We start from the raw sequence: 20,595 nt of genomic DNA on the forward strand, positions 1-20,595 counted from the left end.
CTACACAAGACTTGGTACTATTACTTCATAAGACTTGGTACTATTACTTCATAAGACTTGGTACTATTACGTCGCAAGACTTGGTACTATTACTTCACAAGACTTGGTACTATTACTTCACAAGACTTGGTACTATTACTTCACAAGACTTGGTACTATTACTTCACAAGACTTGATACTATTACTTCGCAAGACTTTGTACTATTACTTCGCAAGACTTTGTACTATTACTTCGCAAGACTTGGTACTATTGCGTCGTAAGGCTTGATACTATTACTTTGCAAGGCTGCGTACTATCACTCTGCAAGGCATCGTACTGAAGTATTACTCACCAAGGCTCTTAAGTATTACTCAGTAAGACTTTGTGCAATTTTTATGGACAAAGAAAGAATAACAGAACAGAGAGTTAGAATCAGATTCAAACTCACTGTTGAGACAGTTTGGTAAACAAACATTTCGTGTGGACGGTGACCTTGACTATTAGAACATGTTGGTTGTTTGATTAGTGTCGACATCCTTGATTTAGAGTTAAATATATTCTTCACTTTTGTATTCCACGTTCCCCAAAGAAGGCGACTCACCGGTGTGTATGCCGATCCTGAGCCGCAGCTGGTCGTTGGGTCGGTGTCGGATCTTGAACGTCCTCACCTGCTCCAGCAGAGCCAGAGACATGCCGGCGATCTCCCTGGCGTGAAGCTTCCCGTTCCTCACGGGCAGACCCGACACCACCATGTAGGCGTCGCCGATGGTCTCCACCTGAGAGAAGACGATTGTTTTTTTATTTTCGTACAAAACGTGCGACGACGATCACAACGTTACCTTGTAGACGTCGAAGTTGTCGATGATGGCGTCGAAACACGTGTAGAGGTCGTTGAGCAAAGTGACGACCTGCAGACACAGTCTCTGAGTCACACGGTTGTTATCAAACGTTTCTCTGTGACTTCTTAAAACTTGCTGATTCAACTGTTGTAGTACATGATGGGACTGTTGGCAGTAGAAGAGCTGTTTACTGGTGGGCCTTTTAACCCTTGCGTTATCTCCGGGTCAAAGTGACCCGAAGGCTCAACCTAATGTTTGTGGTATCCCTTGTGTTGTCTCTGGGTCACCTTGACCCAGGCCTTCCGGTCACCTTGACTCTGAGATGACACAACGGATTCCACAAACACATTTGTTTTCGGGAATTGGGGTCACCTTGACCCTGAGATAACACTAGGGATACCACAAACACATTTGTTTTCGGACATTCAAGTCACCTTGACCCTGAGATAACACAAGGGATACCACAAACGTATTTGTTTTCTGACATTCAAGTCACCTTGACCCTGAGATAACACAAGGGATACCACAAACGCATTTGTTTTCGGACATTCAAGTCACCTTGACCCTGAGATAACACTAGGGATACCACAAACACATTTGTTTTCAGACATTCAAGTCACCTTGACCCTGAGATAACACAAGGGATACCACAAACGCATTTGTTTTCGGACATTCAAGTCACCTTGACCCTGAGACAACACAAGGGTTTTAATTGTCAATATGAAACTGTCTTGTGTGAGTTTACTCTATGGAAGTATATCAGCGCCATCAGAATATTGAATGGTTGAATTTAACGTTTTCAATGTTGACATTTTTAATTCATTTTATTGAAATGTTTTTTTTTTTTCTTTGAAATAAATCTTTTGCTTTATTGAAAAATTGAATTTGTTGTAATTTAATCATTTAATTTAATAATTTGTGAGTTAAAAGGCTAAATTATAACTTTTGAAATAATATGAATAAAAAAAAAATCGAAAATTTTCTAAAGTAATTAACTTTGTTTTTACACATACTGTTTGATATTCTAATTCCAAAACAAATTCTCTAAATTGGATTTTTCTTTTTCAATTCGTAGCCTTTTAAATTCAACAGAAGGATGTTGCCACAAATTAAAAACAATATTGAATTTTGAAAATGTATTTTTGTATTAGTCAAACTCAATGTTTAAAGAAATAAAAAAAAAACTAAATAAAATCAATTTAAACCTTTAATATACAAATGATTCAATTGAATGAAAACAAATGAAACCTTTCATTGTAGATATTATTAAATATAATTGTTTTTCCAATTAAAGAAAAAAGGAATGCAAGCTTCATCATTTGAAATTTGAAATTTAAACTTATATTATTCTCATACTTTTATATAATGACATGATTCAAGGTTTTAACTGTCATTTCATTGCTCGTGTAATGAGTTTGTGAGTCTATGAATGACATTGTAAGTAAGTAAGTAATATTTATTTATATAGCGCTTTTCCAGACCAGGGTCACAAAGCGCTTAAACAATCAAAACAATACTCAATAAAGTATATACTTTAAAGATCAAGATAATACTGAGAACAACACAGGAGTTCCAGAAAATCAAGGAAAAGCCTGAACAAATAGAAACGTCTTGAGATGTTTCTTAAAAGAGTCAGTAGATCCATCAAACACAGAGGGAGAGGAAAATTGTTCCAAAGCTTAGGAGCAACAGCCTGAAAAGATTTCTCTCCTCTGGTCCTGAGCCGTGTGCGAGGAACCATAAGTAGATTCTGATCCACAGACCTCAGAGCCCGAGCTGGGGTGTAAGGCTGGATCAGATCAGTGATGTAAGGAGGAGCCTTACATCACAACAGGACGTCAGAGTCAAGAAAACCTGAGCAATGAAAGTGATCTTAAGAGAAATATTTGGATTTAAAAGATGTCATTTGTTGACTCAGGAGCTCGAGAAGCATCTGCATGACTTTAAAAGTTCTTTGATCTGAACTTTTTGATGACGAATCATCATCAGTGACTGTCTCCCCGTCTGTCCTTCACCCTTTTTGATCTGCTGCCGACGCTCGTGAGATACTGTACGTCCTCAGAGCTCGTGACTCAACTCTGCGTCAGCTCTTCTCGACACATGTGTGGGAGCAAACAGGAACCGGCAGACGCTGCTGCAGGTGCGCAGCCTGGTAACGGTGTGTGTGGAGAGACCACCTCTCTGGTCTCGCTCAGTACCTGGAGCGGCGTGCTCTCTGCAGACATGGACGTGAAGCCCACGATGTCGCTGAAGTAGATGGTGACGCTGTCGAAGGCCTCGGCCTGAACCGTCTCCTCTCGCTTGAGCTGCTCCGCCACTGAGCTGCAGGGACAGAGTCAAGACGGTCAGAGATGTGAAGCTTTATATGGTCGACTTCAGCTTTTGTAAAAAATATAACATTGTTGTGCCCAACCCTTGTTCCAGTACCAGTACGGGTCCATGAGCATTTGTTATCAGGCCACATAGAAAGAAAAAAATATTTATATATTTTCTGTACTATTGATTATTTCTTGTTTTAAAAAAAAAAAAAAAAAAAAAAAAAACCCCACAATTTTCTCCAAGTAATATTAGTCTTTTGACGTCAAGACACTTAATTCAATCAGGTTTACTTAAAAAATAAACATGTACTGAAAACTATGATTTATTTTGACTGTTTTTATCTGAATAAACCCAATTTTTTCCAATTAATTATTTAATTACCTGTTCCTGTACCTGTATTAATGCTTGTTTTATCTTGGGGTTACTCTGCTACGCTCCAAGGTATTACCCCGCGAAGGCTCTGTGGTATTACTCCACAAGGCTATGTAGTATACCCTGTGAAACCCCCTAGTATTAATCTGCAGGGCTCCAAAGCATTACTCCGTTAGGCACCAAAGTATTACTTCGCAAAGCCACGTACTATTACTCTGCAATTGGCCAAAGTATTACTTCACAAAGGTCCCTACTATTTTTTATGCAAGGGTCCAATGTATTACTTCACAACCCTCCAAACTATTACTCCACAAGGCTCCCAAGTATTACTCCGCAAGGCTCGGTTCTTTTAATCCACAAGGCTTTAAAGTATTACTCTGCAAGACAACATACTATTACTCCGCAAGGCTCTGAAGTATAACTCTGCAAGGCTCTGTACTAATACTGAACAATGTTCCGAAGTATAACTGCGCTAGGCTTGGTACTATTTTTCCGCAAGACTTTAAAGTATTGTGCTGCAAGGCTCCAAAGTATTACAACGCAAGGCTTCATACTATTACTCCACAAGGCTCTAAAGTATTACTCCGCAAGGCTTCATACTATTACTCTATGAGGCTCTAAAGTATTACTCCGCAAGGCTTCGTACTTTTGCCTGCAAGGCTCTAAATTGTTACTCCGCAAGGCTTCATACTATTACTCCACAAGGCTCTAAATTATTACTCCGCAAGGCTTCATACTATTAATCCACAAGGCTCGAATGTAGTACCCCGCAAGGCTCTAAATTATTACTCCGCAAGGCTACATACTATTAATCCACAAGGCTCGAATGAAGTACCCCGCAAGGCTCTAAATTATTACTCCGCAAGGCTACATACTATTAATCCACAAGGCTCTAAAGTATTACTCCGCAAGGCTACATACTATTAATCCACAAGGCTCTAAAGTATTACTCCGCAAGGCTACATACTATTAATCCACAAGGCTCTAAAGTATTACTCCGCAAGGCTACATACTATTAATCCACAAGGCTCTAAAGTTTTACTCCGCAAGGCTACATACTATTAATCCACAAGGCTCTAAAGTATTACTCCGCAAGGCTCCATCCGTTCATTGCTTAGTCTACCTCATAATCCGGTGTGGCTAATGATCATAAATGAATGCCAACATTAAACAGTGGTGCACAACAGAGTTGATCTATAATGACTGTTGGATTCAGATCCCAGAACAGTGTTGATCTCCGTGAGCCTTGTGTGTTTTATTCAATCCCTCCTGAAATCAGCAGCTCCGGTAACAGATCTAAACACATGTCCTCTTGTTCTTAGAACTCCTTCCATTGAAACATTCTTGGAAACAAGGCTTCTAGAACTTCATGTCAATCATCACCTAATGACTCACTTATAAGAATCTCCCGCTGAGTGTGAAAGTGTGTCTTCTCTCCGGAGTGAGAGGTTAAATATATATTCAAAGGAAGTCAATTAGTGGATCTCTGTCCACCAAACCCTCGTATGATTAACGTCAGCGTCTTTTTAATGAACGAGGACACGAGTCACGGCCACGACTCGGACGGACGAGGGTTTGTGTGTCGCTCACTGAGGCAGGATCTGATAGAGCAGGTTCTCCGCCTTCCTCTTCTCCTCCAGGTAGGCTTGTGTTCGCTCCTCCACCAGGTTCTCCAGGTTGTTGGCGTACTGCTCCATCCTGGACAGCAGGTTGTTGAGGATGCTGGTGCTGCCCTCCCTGTGGACACGTCAACACACACGTCAACACACACGTCAACACACACATCAACACACACGTCACAACACATGTCGACACCTGTCAGTTACCTATGAGCAACACTGGAAATATTCTCTTTGTCTTGTTTTGTCTTCTTGTTATTCCTATTATTATTAGAATTGTTGTCGTAGTTGTTGTTGTGGTTGTTGTTGTTGTTGTTGTTGTTGTTGTTGTAGTAGTTGTTGAGGTTGTAGTAGCTGTTGAGGGTGTGAATTTTTTGTTGTAGTTTTTGAAGTTGCAGTTGTTCGGGTTGTTGTAGTTTTATTTGTTGTGTTTTTTTTGTAGTAGTAGTAGTAGTAGTTGTTCTAGTAGTTTTAGTTGTTCTGGTTGTTGTAGTAGTAGTCGTTATAGATGTTGAGGCTGTTGTAGTAGTATTTGTATTGGTTATACTATTTGTTGTTGACATTTTTCATGTAGTTTTAGTTGTTAGGGATTTAGTGGTAGCATCTGTTGTAGTAGTTTTTGTAGTAGTTGTTGTTGTTGTACTGGTAGTTTTTGTTGTTGTAGTAACACTAGTTGAGGTTGTTGTAGTAAATGTTTTTGTATTTTTTGTAGTTGTTGTTGTTGTAGTAGTTTTGGTGTTGTAGTAGTATCTGTTGCAGTAGTTGTTGTAGTAGTTTTTGGAGTAGTTGTTGTAGTAGCAGTAGTTGATGTTGTAGTAATAGTTTTTGTAGTTTTTTAAGTTGTTGTAGTAGTAGTTGATGTTGTAGTAATAGTTTTTGTAGTTTTTTAAGTTGTTGTAGTAGCAGTAGTTGATGTTGTAGTAATATTTTTTGTAGTTTTTTAAGTTGTTGTAGTAGCAGTAGTTGATGTTGTAGTAATATTTTTTGTAGTTTTTTTAAGTTGTAGTAGTAGTAGTAATAGTAGTAGTTGTTGTTGTAGTAGTCGCCATGGTTTTTGTAGTAGTATCTGTTGTAGTTTTAGTCGTTTTTTTAAGTTGAATAGTAGTTGTTGTAGTAGTTGTTGTGGTTGCAATAAGCTCCTTGGCAGAGGTATACACTGTCTGCGTTTCGATAATAACTAAACAGTACCTGGTGTTGCCTGGTGAATTTTTTAAATACAAAATGCAAAATCCATGTGATTTAGTTTGAAATATGTTACACATATACTGTCCCTGGTTAACATGCTTGCTTGGACTTAAAGGTTAAAGGTCGCTGAGCCTAATTTTCCGTCATCTTAAATCAGATTCCGAAAAAATGACATCAAGATTTCCTGACACAGAAAAACAACTGTTTGAGTCATATTGTTAGTAGACCCACGAGTAAACAAGATGATGGTAGAAACCTCCTTGGCAGAGGTATGCTTTAGCTTCTGAGGATGAAGAAGTACACGTTTGAAAGATAAAGAAACTGAGGGAACATGTCAGACACACTCGTTCCATGAGTCAATAGCTGTTGTCAGTAAATCATTTTGAGGATCTGAGGATATAAACATGGAGACATGAATGATGAAGTCTTCAGTATAAACACATAGATTAAATAAAAGAAAAGGCCCTTGTGTTTGTTTTTGAGCAGCGATGACTCAAGACATGAACATGTGTTGAAAACAGATGCAAGAGTTCTGAGCAGATTGTGAGCAGCAGCATCACCTGATGATGTTTATGTCTGCTCAGATGTCTGGATGTTCCTGCAGCAGAGGAGGAGCTGAGAGCATGAAGGTCGCTTCACTTAACGCGTTAACAACTTAGACTCCCGGGTCAACACCGACCGCTCTTGTAGAGAGAAAGTCAACACACAAGGTTGTGTACACGTCGGTCACAATATGGTTTTTCATTAACTTTTCAATTCAACTTCTTTCAAGTTCAGAATCTCAAACATTTTGACTTTAAATTGTTTCTCATTTCTTTGACCAAGTGATATAATGTCATAGTCTGAGAGCTTTAATGTCTTCACAGACTCGTCTTTTTATTTATAAATAACATTTATAGATCTTTTTGATTTATGAATTAAATGTATAAATCCTGTAAATAGTTAATAGACCATTTTGAATTTACATTCATGTTTTACTCATTTAATCTTTTCATTTGTAAATGTATTTAACATATTTTATTTAAAAATTCAATTTATAGTACATTTTTTTAATGTATTATTTTTTTTAATATTTATAAAAATAGCATGTATATATTACTTTTTTCTTCATAAATTACATCAATAGATCTTTTTTTCTATTTATAAATTAACTGTATAGGTCTGTTTCATATATATATATATATATATATATATATATTAACTAACTAAATTAAATGCATAGATATTTATTTTTAAATAAAATGTATAGATTGATCTTTTATATTTATAAATAATATGTATAGTTTTTTTTTGTAATGTATTAGTGGAATTCAGGAATGGAATCAGTGGAATCAGATTATTTTTTTATTAAAAATAAATTGATATACCTTTTTTATATTGTAGATTTATTAGAACTTTTTACTCATATATATATGAATTAAATGTATATATTGTTTATATTTAAAATCCACAGTTCTTTTTCTTTTATAAAGGTAGTAATTACAATTTCAGATCCTTTGTATTTATAATAAAAATGTATAGATTTTTCCATGTATAAATGTAATTAATAGATCTGTTTTTATTTAAAACTTACATTTATGTTTTTTTTTAATATTATAGATTTCATATTTATAAACGTATTACATTCATAATCCGAATTACATTTCCAGATATTTATTCTTTATAAATTAAATGTATAGACCTTTTTATTGTGAGATTAAATGTATAGACAGATCATTTTTTTGTTTTTAAACTAAATATATAGATCCTTTATATTTATAAGAGCATTTATAGATGAGTAGCAATTACTATTTTCTCTCCTTATTGATATTGTTATTATTGTTAATACTTCTGCTATCTTTAGAGCGTCATCATGTGATTTCTAATTTTTAAGAACTTTTTCTCATTGCTATTATCTTAAAACCTTCCTTTTAATTTAAAAATAAAAGATTTAACTCGTCCCCTCTTCAAAAATCGGGTTGATAGTCACTTAAGAGTCCAAGAATATACCATAACTAACCAGCCAACACTACTACTAGCTACTGATCCGAGTTATAATGAAATAAACGACTCATTCTGTTCTCAATCACGCTGTGTTGTTGTTCTTCTTCTGCTGGACATTCCACCAGCAGCTGCGGTCAACACACGTGCTGCTCTGTGTTTACACACTTTCATTCTTCTCTACAAACACACAACAATGAATCGACATAAACACATTAGAGTTGGAATGTAAATGTTGTGATGGAGACACAGAAACATACGGCAGCTCAGTGTTTGTCCTCAACTCCAGGAACAGCTTCAAAACACAGACTCAAATTTGAAAATGGCTTGATTTGTCTCCAAAATCATATCCTTGTTTCATATTTGGGTTGATGTTTGTCTCCGTATTCCCTTCAGTACTCTGGAGGAAACTACTGCAGGAGTTTTTATGGAAGTATATCCATGTCATCAGAATATTGAAGGGTTGGATTTAACATTTTTAATGTTTTTTTGTTTGTTTTTTGTTTTTTGTTTTTTGTTTAAGCATTTAATTGCCATTATTCAAATAATTGAAATGAATCATTTGTGCATTCAATGGTTGAATTGGTTTTAATTCAATTAAAAAAAATATATATATTTTCAAAATCTTTTTTTTTTTACACATGTTTGTTATTCTTATTCCAGTAATTTCATTTTTGTTCTTCTAATTTGAAACAAATTAAATTAAAAAATATTGATTGAAATAAAATTTGCATCTATTTTCAATACACAATTATTCAATAAAAAACAATTCAAAGGTCAAAATAAAAATGATTGAATTTGTTGATGAAAATACAAGAATTCGAAATGTTAAATTCAACCATTATATTATATGTATCTGATGACATTGATATACTTCCATAGTTTCACACGTGTGTTAGATTGAGGGCCAGTTTGATAGTAGGGGCCAAAAGTAAACAATCCAAAAGTTATCTCACATAGAACTTATTATATTATATATTATATTCTGACCCGCTCTAGTAGAAGAACTCACATTTCTCAGATTCCTTAAAACTCATCCTTGGCTACCAGTTTCTTTCAGGATCAACTTTAAACCGACCGTACTTGGATCACGTGTTAATTCTCTCAAGATCTTTAGAAACAGTTCCCGTCAAAGCCACGCAGAAGTGACGTAGATTTCCGTGTGAACACAATGCGAAGACAAACTGGTCTGAGAGTATAAATAAACGACACATGCTCGTTAAGAGGTCAGTTATTCACGGTCAGCAAAGTTCCCAAAGCCGAGCGTCGACTCCTAAAGACACCCGTCTTGTTGTGTGCACACCAAAAATAACAGCCCATCCGTCACGACCGTCAACAGCTCACACTCTGCTAATGAAAATAAGCAGCATTAAGGCCCGACACACTCGGGATGGTGGGAGAGAGGGGGTCCGGGGGGGGGGCACTCAGAAGCATCCTTGAGTGAATCCAGAGTTATCAATCATACAAGCTTCACTCACACGGACGGCAATACATCAGCCTGCACACAGAACACACTCTGACGCTCACCTTCAGGTGACTCTACAGACACATTCACAAATGTAATTGTGTAAACATTTCCAATTTTGTGTGTCAATGAAATCAGTTACAGTTGCAGAAAAAAACAGTAACTTCCATTGTATCACACAAAAATGCTATTAAAGTTCAAGTTTGAATAGTTGGTAGGCTTTATTTAATAAACTAATAATCTTAAATTTAATGTTTTCACATTATTCAACTTGAGCGGTTGCTTTTGTTTCTTACGGCTACAGGTAATCATTTGAGTTTGTATAAAGTAAAATTTAATTTCCTTGACCTTTTGGCAAATATTTCTTTCCCTTCAAAGTAATACGAGTCAAATGTTTTTTAATTTCCGTTATTTTAAATTTATTCACATAGTTGCATACATGTTTATGTTGTTTTCAACGGAAATTTAAAGAACATTTTTTTTAATTAAAGATTTATTATAACATCTATATATATTTTTCTTGTATATATTTATCAATTCCATGTATATATAGATTTTTACATTTTTATTAATATTGTATTTTGTCTGGCTTGACCCAGCCATCACAACTGTTTTAGTTTATAATGTGGCCCCTGATGAAATTGAATTTCCAAACCTTGATATAAGGCTAAAGTGTCAAATTCCTGTGCGGCCAATTCCTACCTGCCATTTGATGTTTGCCCCCAAGAGCTTTTAATCACGATCAACTTATAGTTTTACACTAAACTAGAAACCAGACGACCCAGTGTACAGAGTATCTTCATCTCAGGACCCGTTTAACAAGCGGTTTTGTCTCGAGTCAGTGGTTTAAGATTAATTTTTGTTTTTTATTCACTCATCTTGTAGCCTCTGGCAGTATTTGTTGCCTCTCGTTTGATAGAGTTTGACAGAGTTTGATGTAAAGAGTCGCCACCGTGTGATGTGTCTTTATTTTTCCTTTTCTCAGTAAGATTTATTCATCCACTTTCATTATGAAAATGAAAATCCATCCTTCCTTTTTTTTTTTTTTTTGTTTTATGGCGATTCAGGTGTCACTCTTAATGGATAAATTCATCTTTACCGGCACGTATCCTGGCGGTACCCCACCCTGGTTCTAGGGACCGGTACAGGTCGTTTTTTTTCGGGGCCACACAGCAGGAAACTATAACGTATATCATTTCTGTCCTATTGGTTTTTACTAACTGAAATGTGTTTTGCTTTTTAAAAAAGATTGTATTTTGTCTAAAGTAATGCATTAATATATTTCAAAATGTACCTTCAAAAATGTATTTAATAATATTTTTTTTATTTAAAACATAATTTATAGTCTAATCTTCAAAATACACAAAGTTTTACGGGGTGGATCCGATCAGATTGACTTTAGCTAACACTCTTTTATTAACTAGCTAAGCTAGTAAGTAAACCATTCACTTCTTTTACTTCCTGTTTGGGTTTCTTGAATGGTCAATGATTCTTGCCTATATAGCGTTGTACTCATTCAAACACACACTGATGGGAGGAGGCCGCGACGCAGTGTCTTGCTCCGTGACACAACAACACAATCGTATCCGGAGCTGAGATTCAACCCACAACTTCTTACCGTCCGAGCTATGCTAACAAAATACGTCCTACTGTTAACCAGTTTGCTTCTTGTGACCTAACATGCTAGTGAAGGTTTTCGGGCCGTGAAACAAAGGTGACCCGAGTCTCTTACTTGTTGAGTTTTGCCATGTAGATCTTGATGTGGCCGAAGTCTGGACGCTCCGCAGGGTCCTCAGCCCAGCAGCCCTCCATCAGAATGGTCAACTCCTCAGAGTGACATCTGTTGTCCGTTGTCGGGCGAAAGTAGGGCTTCTGACCGTTTCTCACTTTCTGAACAATCTCTGTGAAGAGAGAGAAAAACATCTTTAAAATCTTTAACACAGGTTAAAGCAACTCAATCACACAAAACTACAGTTGAGGTCGCAGGCAGAACAAAATGTACATTCTTCAAACCGTCTTTAACAGGAGGTATGAGTTGTATTTTGATATTTTTGTTATATTTTTGGAGGATCGATGTATCTCTATCCTATCAAATCCCTTTGATACCTTTGATGACAGTTTCACTCTTGGGATTTATCTGTATACTTTTTATGGATCAAAACAACATGAACTGTTATCTACTCGGATTTTAAAGCCAACTACAAAATTTGCATTTCCAGAAGAAAATGCAGTGTGAATGCTGAATCTGCTGAATGTGTAATCTGAAATGTTTGAAAGTATTGTATTAGTATTCAAAGTAAAAGTGAGTGGAAATAAACTGAAAAAGGAAATTAGAAATTGTAGAAGTAGAATAACTAGTTGTAGAAGTTCCATAAGTAGTGGGAGTGGAAGATGTATAAGAAGTAGCAGTAGTAGTAGAAGTAGTATTAGAAGAAGTAAAATAATTATTATTAGTAGTAGAATTAGTATTAAACATATCAGTTAAATTAGTAGTAACAGTAGAAGTAGTAGTAGAATTACTAAGTGTAATTAGTAAAAACAGTTGTAGAATTAGTAGAAAAAGTATAACTAGTAGTAGAATTAGTAATATAAGTATAATTAGTAAAAGCACTAGTAGAGTTAGTAGAAAAAGTATAACTAGTAGTATAATTAGTAGTATAAGTATAATTAGTAAAAGTATGAGTAGAATTAGTAGTAAAATCATAAGTTGTAGAACTAGTAGTAAAAGTAAATGTAGAGTTAGTAGTGAAAGTATAAGTAGTAGTAGAATTAGTAGAAAAAGTATAACTAGTAGTAGAATTAGTAATATAAGTATAATTAGTAAAAGCAGTAGTAGAGTTAGTAGAAAAAGTATAACTAGTAGTATAATTAGTAGTATAAGTATAATTAGTAAACGTAGTAGTAAAAGTATGAGTAGAATTAGTAGTAAAATCATAAGTTGTAGTAGAACTAGTAGTAAAAGTAGATGTATAAATAGTAGTGAAAGTATAAGTAGTAGTAGAATTAGTAGTAAAAGTCAAAGTATAATGCCACGTATGACCTGGCAGGCTGGACTTAAAATGTTTCTTTATCAAACGGTTATAAATATTAGAATACACACATATCTAGCAGATCCAGATACACTTGTGGGACAGAAGGATCATTTTATCAGAATCAGAGAAGTTTTATTGTTGGGGGTGTAAGAAGTTCTTGAATTATATGAAGTTGATATGAAATCTGACAGAGGAATGTAATGCTAGCCTAGGATGGAGATGAAAACGTCACACAGTTTGGTAGCAATCCATCTGTTATCTTAATCTCTTCATGGTTCATATCAGTGTTGACTCCATGATTCATATTCTTCTCTAAAGACGGTTCTTGGAGGTGGAAGCTCCACCTGCCTCTGACATCTGACCAGCACATGTTCTGAGTCCCGGAGGCGTCTGTGATCTACTGCGGTGACCTCACCCTGGACCTCTTTCAAATGTCACCCAAACAGCAACTCAATCCCCTTCCTGTTGCATAAGCTTCCGCTCTTTCTTCTTCTGATAAAGTCCGATCATCTGGTGATACCGTGGCGTGTGGGACTCATTGAGGAGTCGGATGTTTGAACTCTACGTCAGAGGGGCCTGTTGGTCTTTGAATCTTTCATTATTTCTGGTTAAATGGCTACTTCCTCTAGTCTGATATGTATGATTGCAACTTTGAATGTTCTACTGAATATTGTCTAAAATAACAAACCCTTTAATGGCAGCCCATTAACTCTAAAAATAAATGTTCTTTATTTTTGTTTTATCTATTGGATTACCACATGAATCCAGCCTTAACATTTCTATACCATCCTCCCTAGTTACCCCCAACTTCATCACTATCTCCTTTAATACTTCCATGAATGCCATAAGTCGTCCTTTTTTCCTTTACGGTAGCATTCCTGGCCTCACACTTTTTCCTCATGATCCGTCCTTTTAGTCTTACTCTTCTTCCCAAGGCACAAACTGACTGTCCATCCATCGCACCCTGTCTGCACTCTCTTCTTCACTTAATCCACTTCTGCCTCTCCTGCCTGAACTTTTCCTTATTTCCACCTTTTCTCCAACTCATTTTCACTCTCATCTCAAATCTCTATGTCATTTGCAAACATCATGGTTTGTGTAGACCCCCCCCCCCCAAAGGAAATCATTTATTTAAATCATCTGGCTCTTATAATGTAAATCAATAACAATGCATTATGGGACTGATTCTATAAGTGGTAGATGTCTTTAAAGTGGAATTAGAGGGGTGATGATGTGAGCTGTACACCCAGCTTGACCCTCTGAGCTTCTAAACTAGTTGTTTTATTCTGTACGGATGAAACTATTATTGGGGAAGCAAATGTAAAAACTCTCTTGACTCACTCTCGTGTTTCAAATGTTGCATCTTCCCCTCTAAGATGCAGTAAGTTCCTCATCATGACCATGTTTTGAACTTATAACTTCATAAAGTTCTCCACCGTCTGAAATCTCGGCGAACGAGAGGTTACGAGAGCGGAGTCCATCATGACGTAATAATGGCTTCACTCCTCCTCCAGCCAGCTGGTATCACACCCGGATTTGTTTATACAACGAGTCCCTTGAAGGTGGAGACTTCAGGGATTGATGACGCGCAGTGACAAACGTTGATTATTGACCAATCACAGCAGAGTGCGTGTGGTTATATTGAACGCAATTTTAGCTGGCACATGACGTGGAGAAATAAAGAAATGAATGTCTATATACTTGTAGTTGTGATAGAAAGTTTTCATAAACTGAAGCTTTGATTTGAAGACTGGTGACAAGAGCGACAAACGCTCTGACGACATGTTTACCTTTGGGGCTGAGGTCCATGCCGTCCACGTAGAAGGGTCCGTTCCTCAGAGCGATCTCCTGCAGGATGATGCCGAAGCTGTACACGTCCCCCTTCTGGGTGCCCTGAGGAGGGTGGCGGTCGTAGATGAGCAGCTCGGGGGGCGTCCAGAGCTTCTCTGTGGAAGCAGACGACAGACGTCAGTCTACATTTCTTTTTCTTTTTTTTCATCAAAGACACATCAGACTCACTTGCATAGAGAGCGTGGGACTCGTCGTTCTCGCAGGACGAGCGAAAGCTGGTCAGACCGTAGTCGGTGATTTTCAGAACAAAGCGACTGTCCACCACACAATTAGATGACTTCAGATTTCCATGGCAGCTGAAGTAGCTGTTGTGCAGATAGTTCATTCCCTGGCGGAGAGAAGCGTCCCGTTACAAGTCAAACATCCACAAATGTGGAAAAAGAATCCGCCGCAGAGGGTTTAACAAGAGCTTGAAGGATGGCACAGTGAGCTCTCCGAGGAGGTGCTGGCAGCACCGGTCGGTTGACATGATATTATTTACATTTTTAATCTCCTTTTTTATGACTTATGATGGAAACAAGTTTCAAGACTGTCATGTTTGAGAGAGAGAGGGAGAAAAAAAAAAAATTCTTCGGTGCCCTCGGAGTCTTCCGTCGCTGCGTAACCATGGCAACCCCTGATGTTTTGTGTGTTTCTCAAGGACTCACAAAGCGTTTAATTCAAAACTGTTCCAGGAGTCTCCGCACACATTGGTAACACATGAATGAAGCGAGAGGACGGTTGAGGCGCACCTTCACGATGTCGTTGATGAGGGAGTAGCGGAACATCCAGTCCAGATTGATGCTCTCGTTCTCCAGGATGTCCTGCGGGGAGAGAGGGAACAGGATTGCTTCACTCACCGTTCTCCGTGTTACATCTTTTATCAAACTTTGCACTTGTCCAGGGTTGAGATCTGATATCGGACAAATGATTATTATGTCGTCGTCTCATGTTCGGCTTCTTTGCCGAGTCACAGGAAACAGTTTGATCGAACACATTCAGACTTGATATAAAGTCGACTCACCTCATGAAGTATGTTCCTTAAAGAACATTTATTATGAAGTTTCTGTTGCATGTTCTATAAGAGCCTTGTTGTTTATGCATAACTAGACACTTCAATGCATTTATAGAAGAACTTTGACTTTTTTAATCATCTATGACAACATACAAACAAGCTTTATAAAGTATTATAAGTGGTGGAATAATGAACTCTTAAGTTATTTGTGCAAATAATGCTGACATTAAACTAGTGCGAAAAAAAAAAAAGGTTAGTGACCAAAGCCACGAATGTTATAAACCAACGAAGCATCATTAGCGCCATCATAATGCTTTGTTAATGTTTCATAAAAAGTGTTTCAGTACACACAAGTACTCTCCCTATGTAGTGAATAGTAGTACTCCCAGCTACGGTGACCTCAGAAGGACAAAAAGGAATTCTAAGCCTATGTTTTTTAATATAAATCTTTGGCAAAAAAGGCACCGAACACATTGGAACACCCTAAACAGGACTTAAGAACATTCTGCTGTGACATCGTTGTAGTTTCCTCTCCAAACCCTGCTCTTTGTGTTCTCTCACCATCACCCTGTAGACATTAGGGTTGTGAGCTGGCAAAAAAAGTTAAAAGATAAGGAAAGATAAGATAATGCGATACTGTATGAACAAGAATATACAGTATGTGTAGTATTGTCGAGTACTTGACTCTGGTGTTGCAGAATTTACAGACCACATGACTCTTGAAAAGTCGTAACTGCTTTCATTTGTTTTGAAACCAAAATATGTCCAAACATCAGCTTTAAAAAGCTGCTGGAGTCTACTGTATCCTCTGGTCCTCAGTCATTGCAGGGATCTAACAGGATTTCTATTTTCCTTCAGGTGAGGACGTAGTGACTTCTTTCATCTAGCGGCTGGATTTTTAGTTGCAAGGTAAAAATGAACAAAGGCGTTGATTTTTTTTTTTAATTTAAATTGTTTTTTAAATATATATATATAATTTTTTATTTTACACGCACTATATTGAACTATAAACCATAAAATAAAATATGATTTGTAAACCAAAAATCAAACAATATTACTATAATCTGGAAAAAAAAAACAATAATGCAGTGAAAAAGAACATCGGAATATATATTACCGTATTGATATTACACAGAGTCTGGTTCTGCTCAAAGTTTCTGCCTGTTAAAAGGACGTTTTTTTTTTCTAGCCACTGTCGCTCATTGGGATTGGCTGGGACCTGTTTTTCTCTTCTCTTACATAGTGTTATTTAAACTTTAAAATGTCTGGATAAAACTGTCATTTTAATAAAATACAATTCAACATCCCCGGGTACAAGTCCCTCCAAAGTTGACCCGAAGACTGATCTCAGTGTAGTCGTGAAAATAAATAAAACCCAAAAGAAAGAAAGAACGAAGGATGCACCTGCAGACTCCCTCTGGGGCAGTACTCCGTGACGATGCAGATGTTTGGTGCGTCGATGCAGGCCCCGATGAACCGGGTCAAATGGTTGAACTGGATGTCCCTCATCTGAAAATAAACACACAAAAAACAAACACAAGTGTGAGCCAGACTATTTCCAAACATCGTACTCTCGGTTACGAAAGCGTGCGTTTCTATTGGCCGTTCCCCCCGACAGTCACCGCAGTGTCGTTCCCCTCCGTGTTGGGACGCATTCCTGCCCTCGGCGCCCGATCCAAACATGTGCGGCAGCATAAATTGCCTGCCGAGGGTTATGAATGAGCCAGTGTGTGCGTTTGTGTAGGGAAAAAAAGGGGGAAAGTGTGAGGTGTTGAGAGGATCTACGAGCTGGAATACCGGAGTGGAACAAGTGGGAAAACTAGACGTAAAAATCAACGGGAGTCAAACTGGTTCCACGAGACGAACGGCTTCTTAAATTCGGGGGCAAAATAGTCACTTTATTTTACAGCTTCATCGCTTGCTTCTCGCGCTCTTATTTCGACTGTGTCGGCAGAAAGGAAATCTTGTAATAGCTTTTTATTTGACTGTTCAAGCTTCGACTTCCTTGATTGACAGCTGTTCTCGCACCAAAGCCAGGCAGTCGTTCACTCCTGTTTCACAGCCCGGGCGATGTTGGCCTACCCTTTGGCCCGTTTCATTTCCCCTGCTGCACATCAGGGAGGGTGAGGGGGTGATGGGGTGTGACCACAAGTACTGGAATACAAGTGGTTAGGTTTCCACCGGCAACTCTTGTCTATTCCCCCTCATCTGGACCAGGCTGCCCCGAGGCCTCAGACCCGGGGCCTTCTGCCAGATCTGCCTGTCGACTAACCAGGTTAGCGGCTCCGGAACAGACGGCAGTGATCCGACACCTCAGAAGGAAACGACGGCCGATTGATTTTTATCTCTCGAACAAGAATCAAATATCATGTCTTCTTCCGTCCCGTCCAGACGTGAGGCGGATCCTCCGTCTCTCCGACTATTTCCCTTCGACTTCTGACTCTTGTTTTGTCGTCCAGCTCCAGCGCGTAACTCTATGATGTACAGGTTTTTCCGACGCATTCTTTCCATCCCCCGACCGCATTTATGGTGCACATTCTTTCTCCATTAGCCCCTCTTGCTATTTGCTTGTAAACTTTTCTCACATGAAGGATGTCTGTGAGCAGCAGCCGGAGCAGATTCTAACACTTCAGTGTCATTAAAACCACAGAGGTTCCTTGTCTTATCTCTGCCAGAGGTGAAGAGCTGGACTGAGGTGTCGCTCCGTGGAAGAGGCCTCGGTGAGAAACAAGGACTTGAATATGGTAAAATAATTGGATTTCTGCTTTTTACAAACAATTAAATTGTGTTTAATGTGGTGGAAAAGGAAGTACAAACACATTAAAGGGATGGTTCACACAAAACTTTAAGAGGCGCTGTAAAAACTTTGTATAAATTATATATTTATTTATTATTTTGCATTAGACTGATAGTTATTATCAGCATACAGTTCAAATAAAAGGGGAATAGATATTTGATTGGGCGAAAACACTAGATACAAATGTTATTCTCTTTAAATAAAGTTTAATGATGTGGAAATATAAAGAAATTCAATAATTGTATATACAAAAATATAACTTCCCTATGATCCCAAATAAATTCAGAAGTAGATTTCTGACAAGTTGTATGAAATATATCTTTCGCTTACAAGTTCTAGTATATATATATAAATATAAACTATAAAAGGTTATTTTCTTTTGTTCATTTTCAACAGTAACTTCACATCGTAACAGGCCATAAGCTGCACTTTTCTCAAGTGAAAATGTATGTATTTAATTTTTAATAGTATAAATAAAAATATTGACATTCAGAAAAAGAATTAATAATGGAAAAGAAAAAAATATCCATCCATACATTTTTCTGACGCTTATTCCCTTATGGGGGTTTGCGGTGTGGGCTGGAGTCTATCCCAGCTTTTGCAGGTTGGGGACACCCTGGACAGGACTTCAGTCTGTCGCAGGACACACAAAGACATACAACAATCCACACACACACATAACTACGGACAATTTCCCAAAGTTCCAAATCAACCTGTATTTATTTGGGCTGCGGGAGGAAACCGGAGTACTCAGAGTAATATTAATTGTCACTTATCAACTTATCAACATCACAACACAATTTCCTCAGTCATAGATAGTCACAGTGATCTTATCAGGGCTGGTTGGATCAACTCCAGGGACTGTATTTGGCCCTCAGGCCACACATCAAATCCAAAATCTTGTCTTATGTAATATGTTACTCTTTGACTTGACACTTTTGAGTTGCTTAGCAACAGAGCAAAACAAAGCCAACATAATAAGTGAAAATCACACACAAAAAAAAAAAAAAAATCTAATTGTAATGAACATAAAATGTAATGATGCACACAAACTTAAACTGGAACCGTTATCCTGATTAAACCGTAGCCCGAGGACGAGTGTTCTGACACTTGTGTAGTTGTGTTGTACGGAATATTCAAGTTGCGTTGCCACACACACACTGACAGACACACACACACAACGCCAAGCTTGGCTATGCTACAAGTGCAACGGAGCCTTTTTCACAGGAATAAAGTCTATTTCTAACGCGGAGGGAATCTACGGAATGACACAGGCAAAACAGACGCCTACATCCCACACACACACACACACACTTTCATCCGCCTTTCACACAAGGTCTCTCAGTCAACGAGACAAACCGGCGAATACGTTTATTCATCAAGACATTGTTCTGGAGAGGAAAGAATAATGTTGTGACGATACAGGTCTCAATTCATTTATCTATTTCTTTTTAGTTTATTTCGGTCTATTTTCAACACACCTGGTGGGACTCGGTGGTCCAACATCTTTGCCTCATAAATCTACAATTAACACATCCAGGGATTAAGCAGGACCACGATCACAGCCGGTGTTACCGCTCGACACAGTCGAAATAATTGTCTCCAGGGAATCCGTCAAGTGGCCACACACTGAGTTACTGCTCCTGCGACACAATTAAGTCACTTCCTGTTGATTTGTTTTACTGAGGTTGTGGATAAATTAATGACTGGAGCGGCTCCCGATGGAAGTGTTTTTACGAGCGAGGCACCTGGTTCTGGTCATGCAGGGGCCACAGAGAACACGAGCGAGCGGGGCTCTCAACAACAGCTGAATGTTATAAGGTAGTGCAAGAAGCAGCTTCTAGTCTTAAACATGACCCACTAATGGTTCTTTATATTAAACTTCTCTGTGTCAGAGGCTCACGGTTTGAAAAAAGTCTTGTCTTGGTTCACGTAACAATTCAAACCTTCAAGGTTAAAATTCAATTTCTGCATCAGAAGAATACTCGCTCTATTCTTTAGACGGGAAAGTACTTGAAATGGGGAAAGTAAGTAAGTAAGTAATATTTATTTATATAACGCTTTTCGAGACCAGGGTCACAAAGCGCTTAAACAATCAAAACAATACTCAAAAAAAGTACATACTTTAAAGATCAAGATAATACTGAGAACAACACAGGAGT

The 20,595-nt window shown here is 37.8% G+C and overlaps 1 protein-coding gene across 1 annotated transcript in view; it reads right to left on the bottom strand.

The window, feature by feature from the left end:
• npr2 (natriuretic peptide receptor 2) overlaps positions 1-20,595 on the bottom strand; it is a 62,533-nt gene that overhangs the window by 7,661 nt on the left and 34,277 nt on the right. The window contains exons 11-19 of the mRNA XM_087791030.1: positions 17,041-17,145; positions 15,374-15,445; positions 14,811-14,970; positions 14,582-14,737; positions 11,492-11,660; positions 5,101-5,247; positions 3,018-3,141; positions 820-888; positions 582-756 (exon numbers count right to left, since the gene is read on the bottom strand). Coding sequence (XP_087647156.1) covers positions 582-756; positions 820-888; positions 3,018-3,141; positions 5,101-5,247; positions 11,492-11,660; positions 14,582-14,737; positions 14,811-14,970; positions 15,374-15,445; positions 17,041-17,145 — 1,177 coding nt within the window. The remainder of the gene's footprint in view (positions 1-581; positions 757-819; positions 889-3,017; positions 3,142-5,100; positions 5,248-11,491; positions 11,661-14,581; positions 14,738-14,810; positions 14,971-15,373; positions 15,446-17,040; positions 17,146-20,595) is intronic.

Source organism: Callionymus lyra, chromosome 5, assembly GCF_982586985.1.
Source record: "Callionymus lyra chromosome 5, fCalLyr1.hap1.1, whole genome shotgun sequence".
Lineage (NCBI taxonomy): Eukaryota > Metazoa > Chordata > Actinopteri > Syngnathiformes > Callionymidae > Callionymus > Callionymus lyra.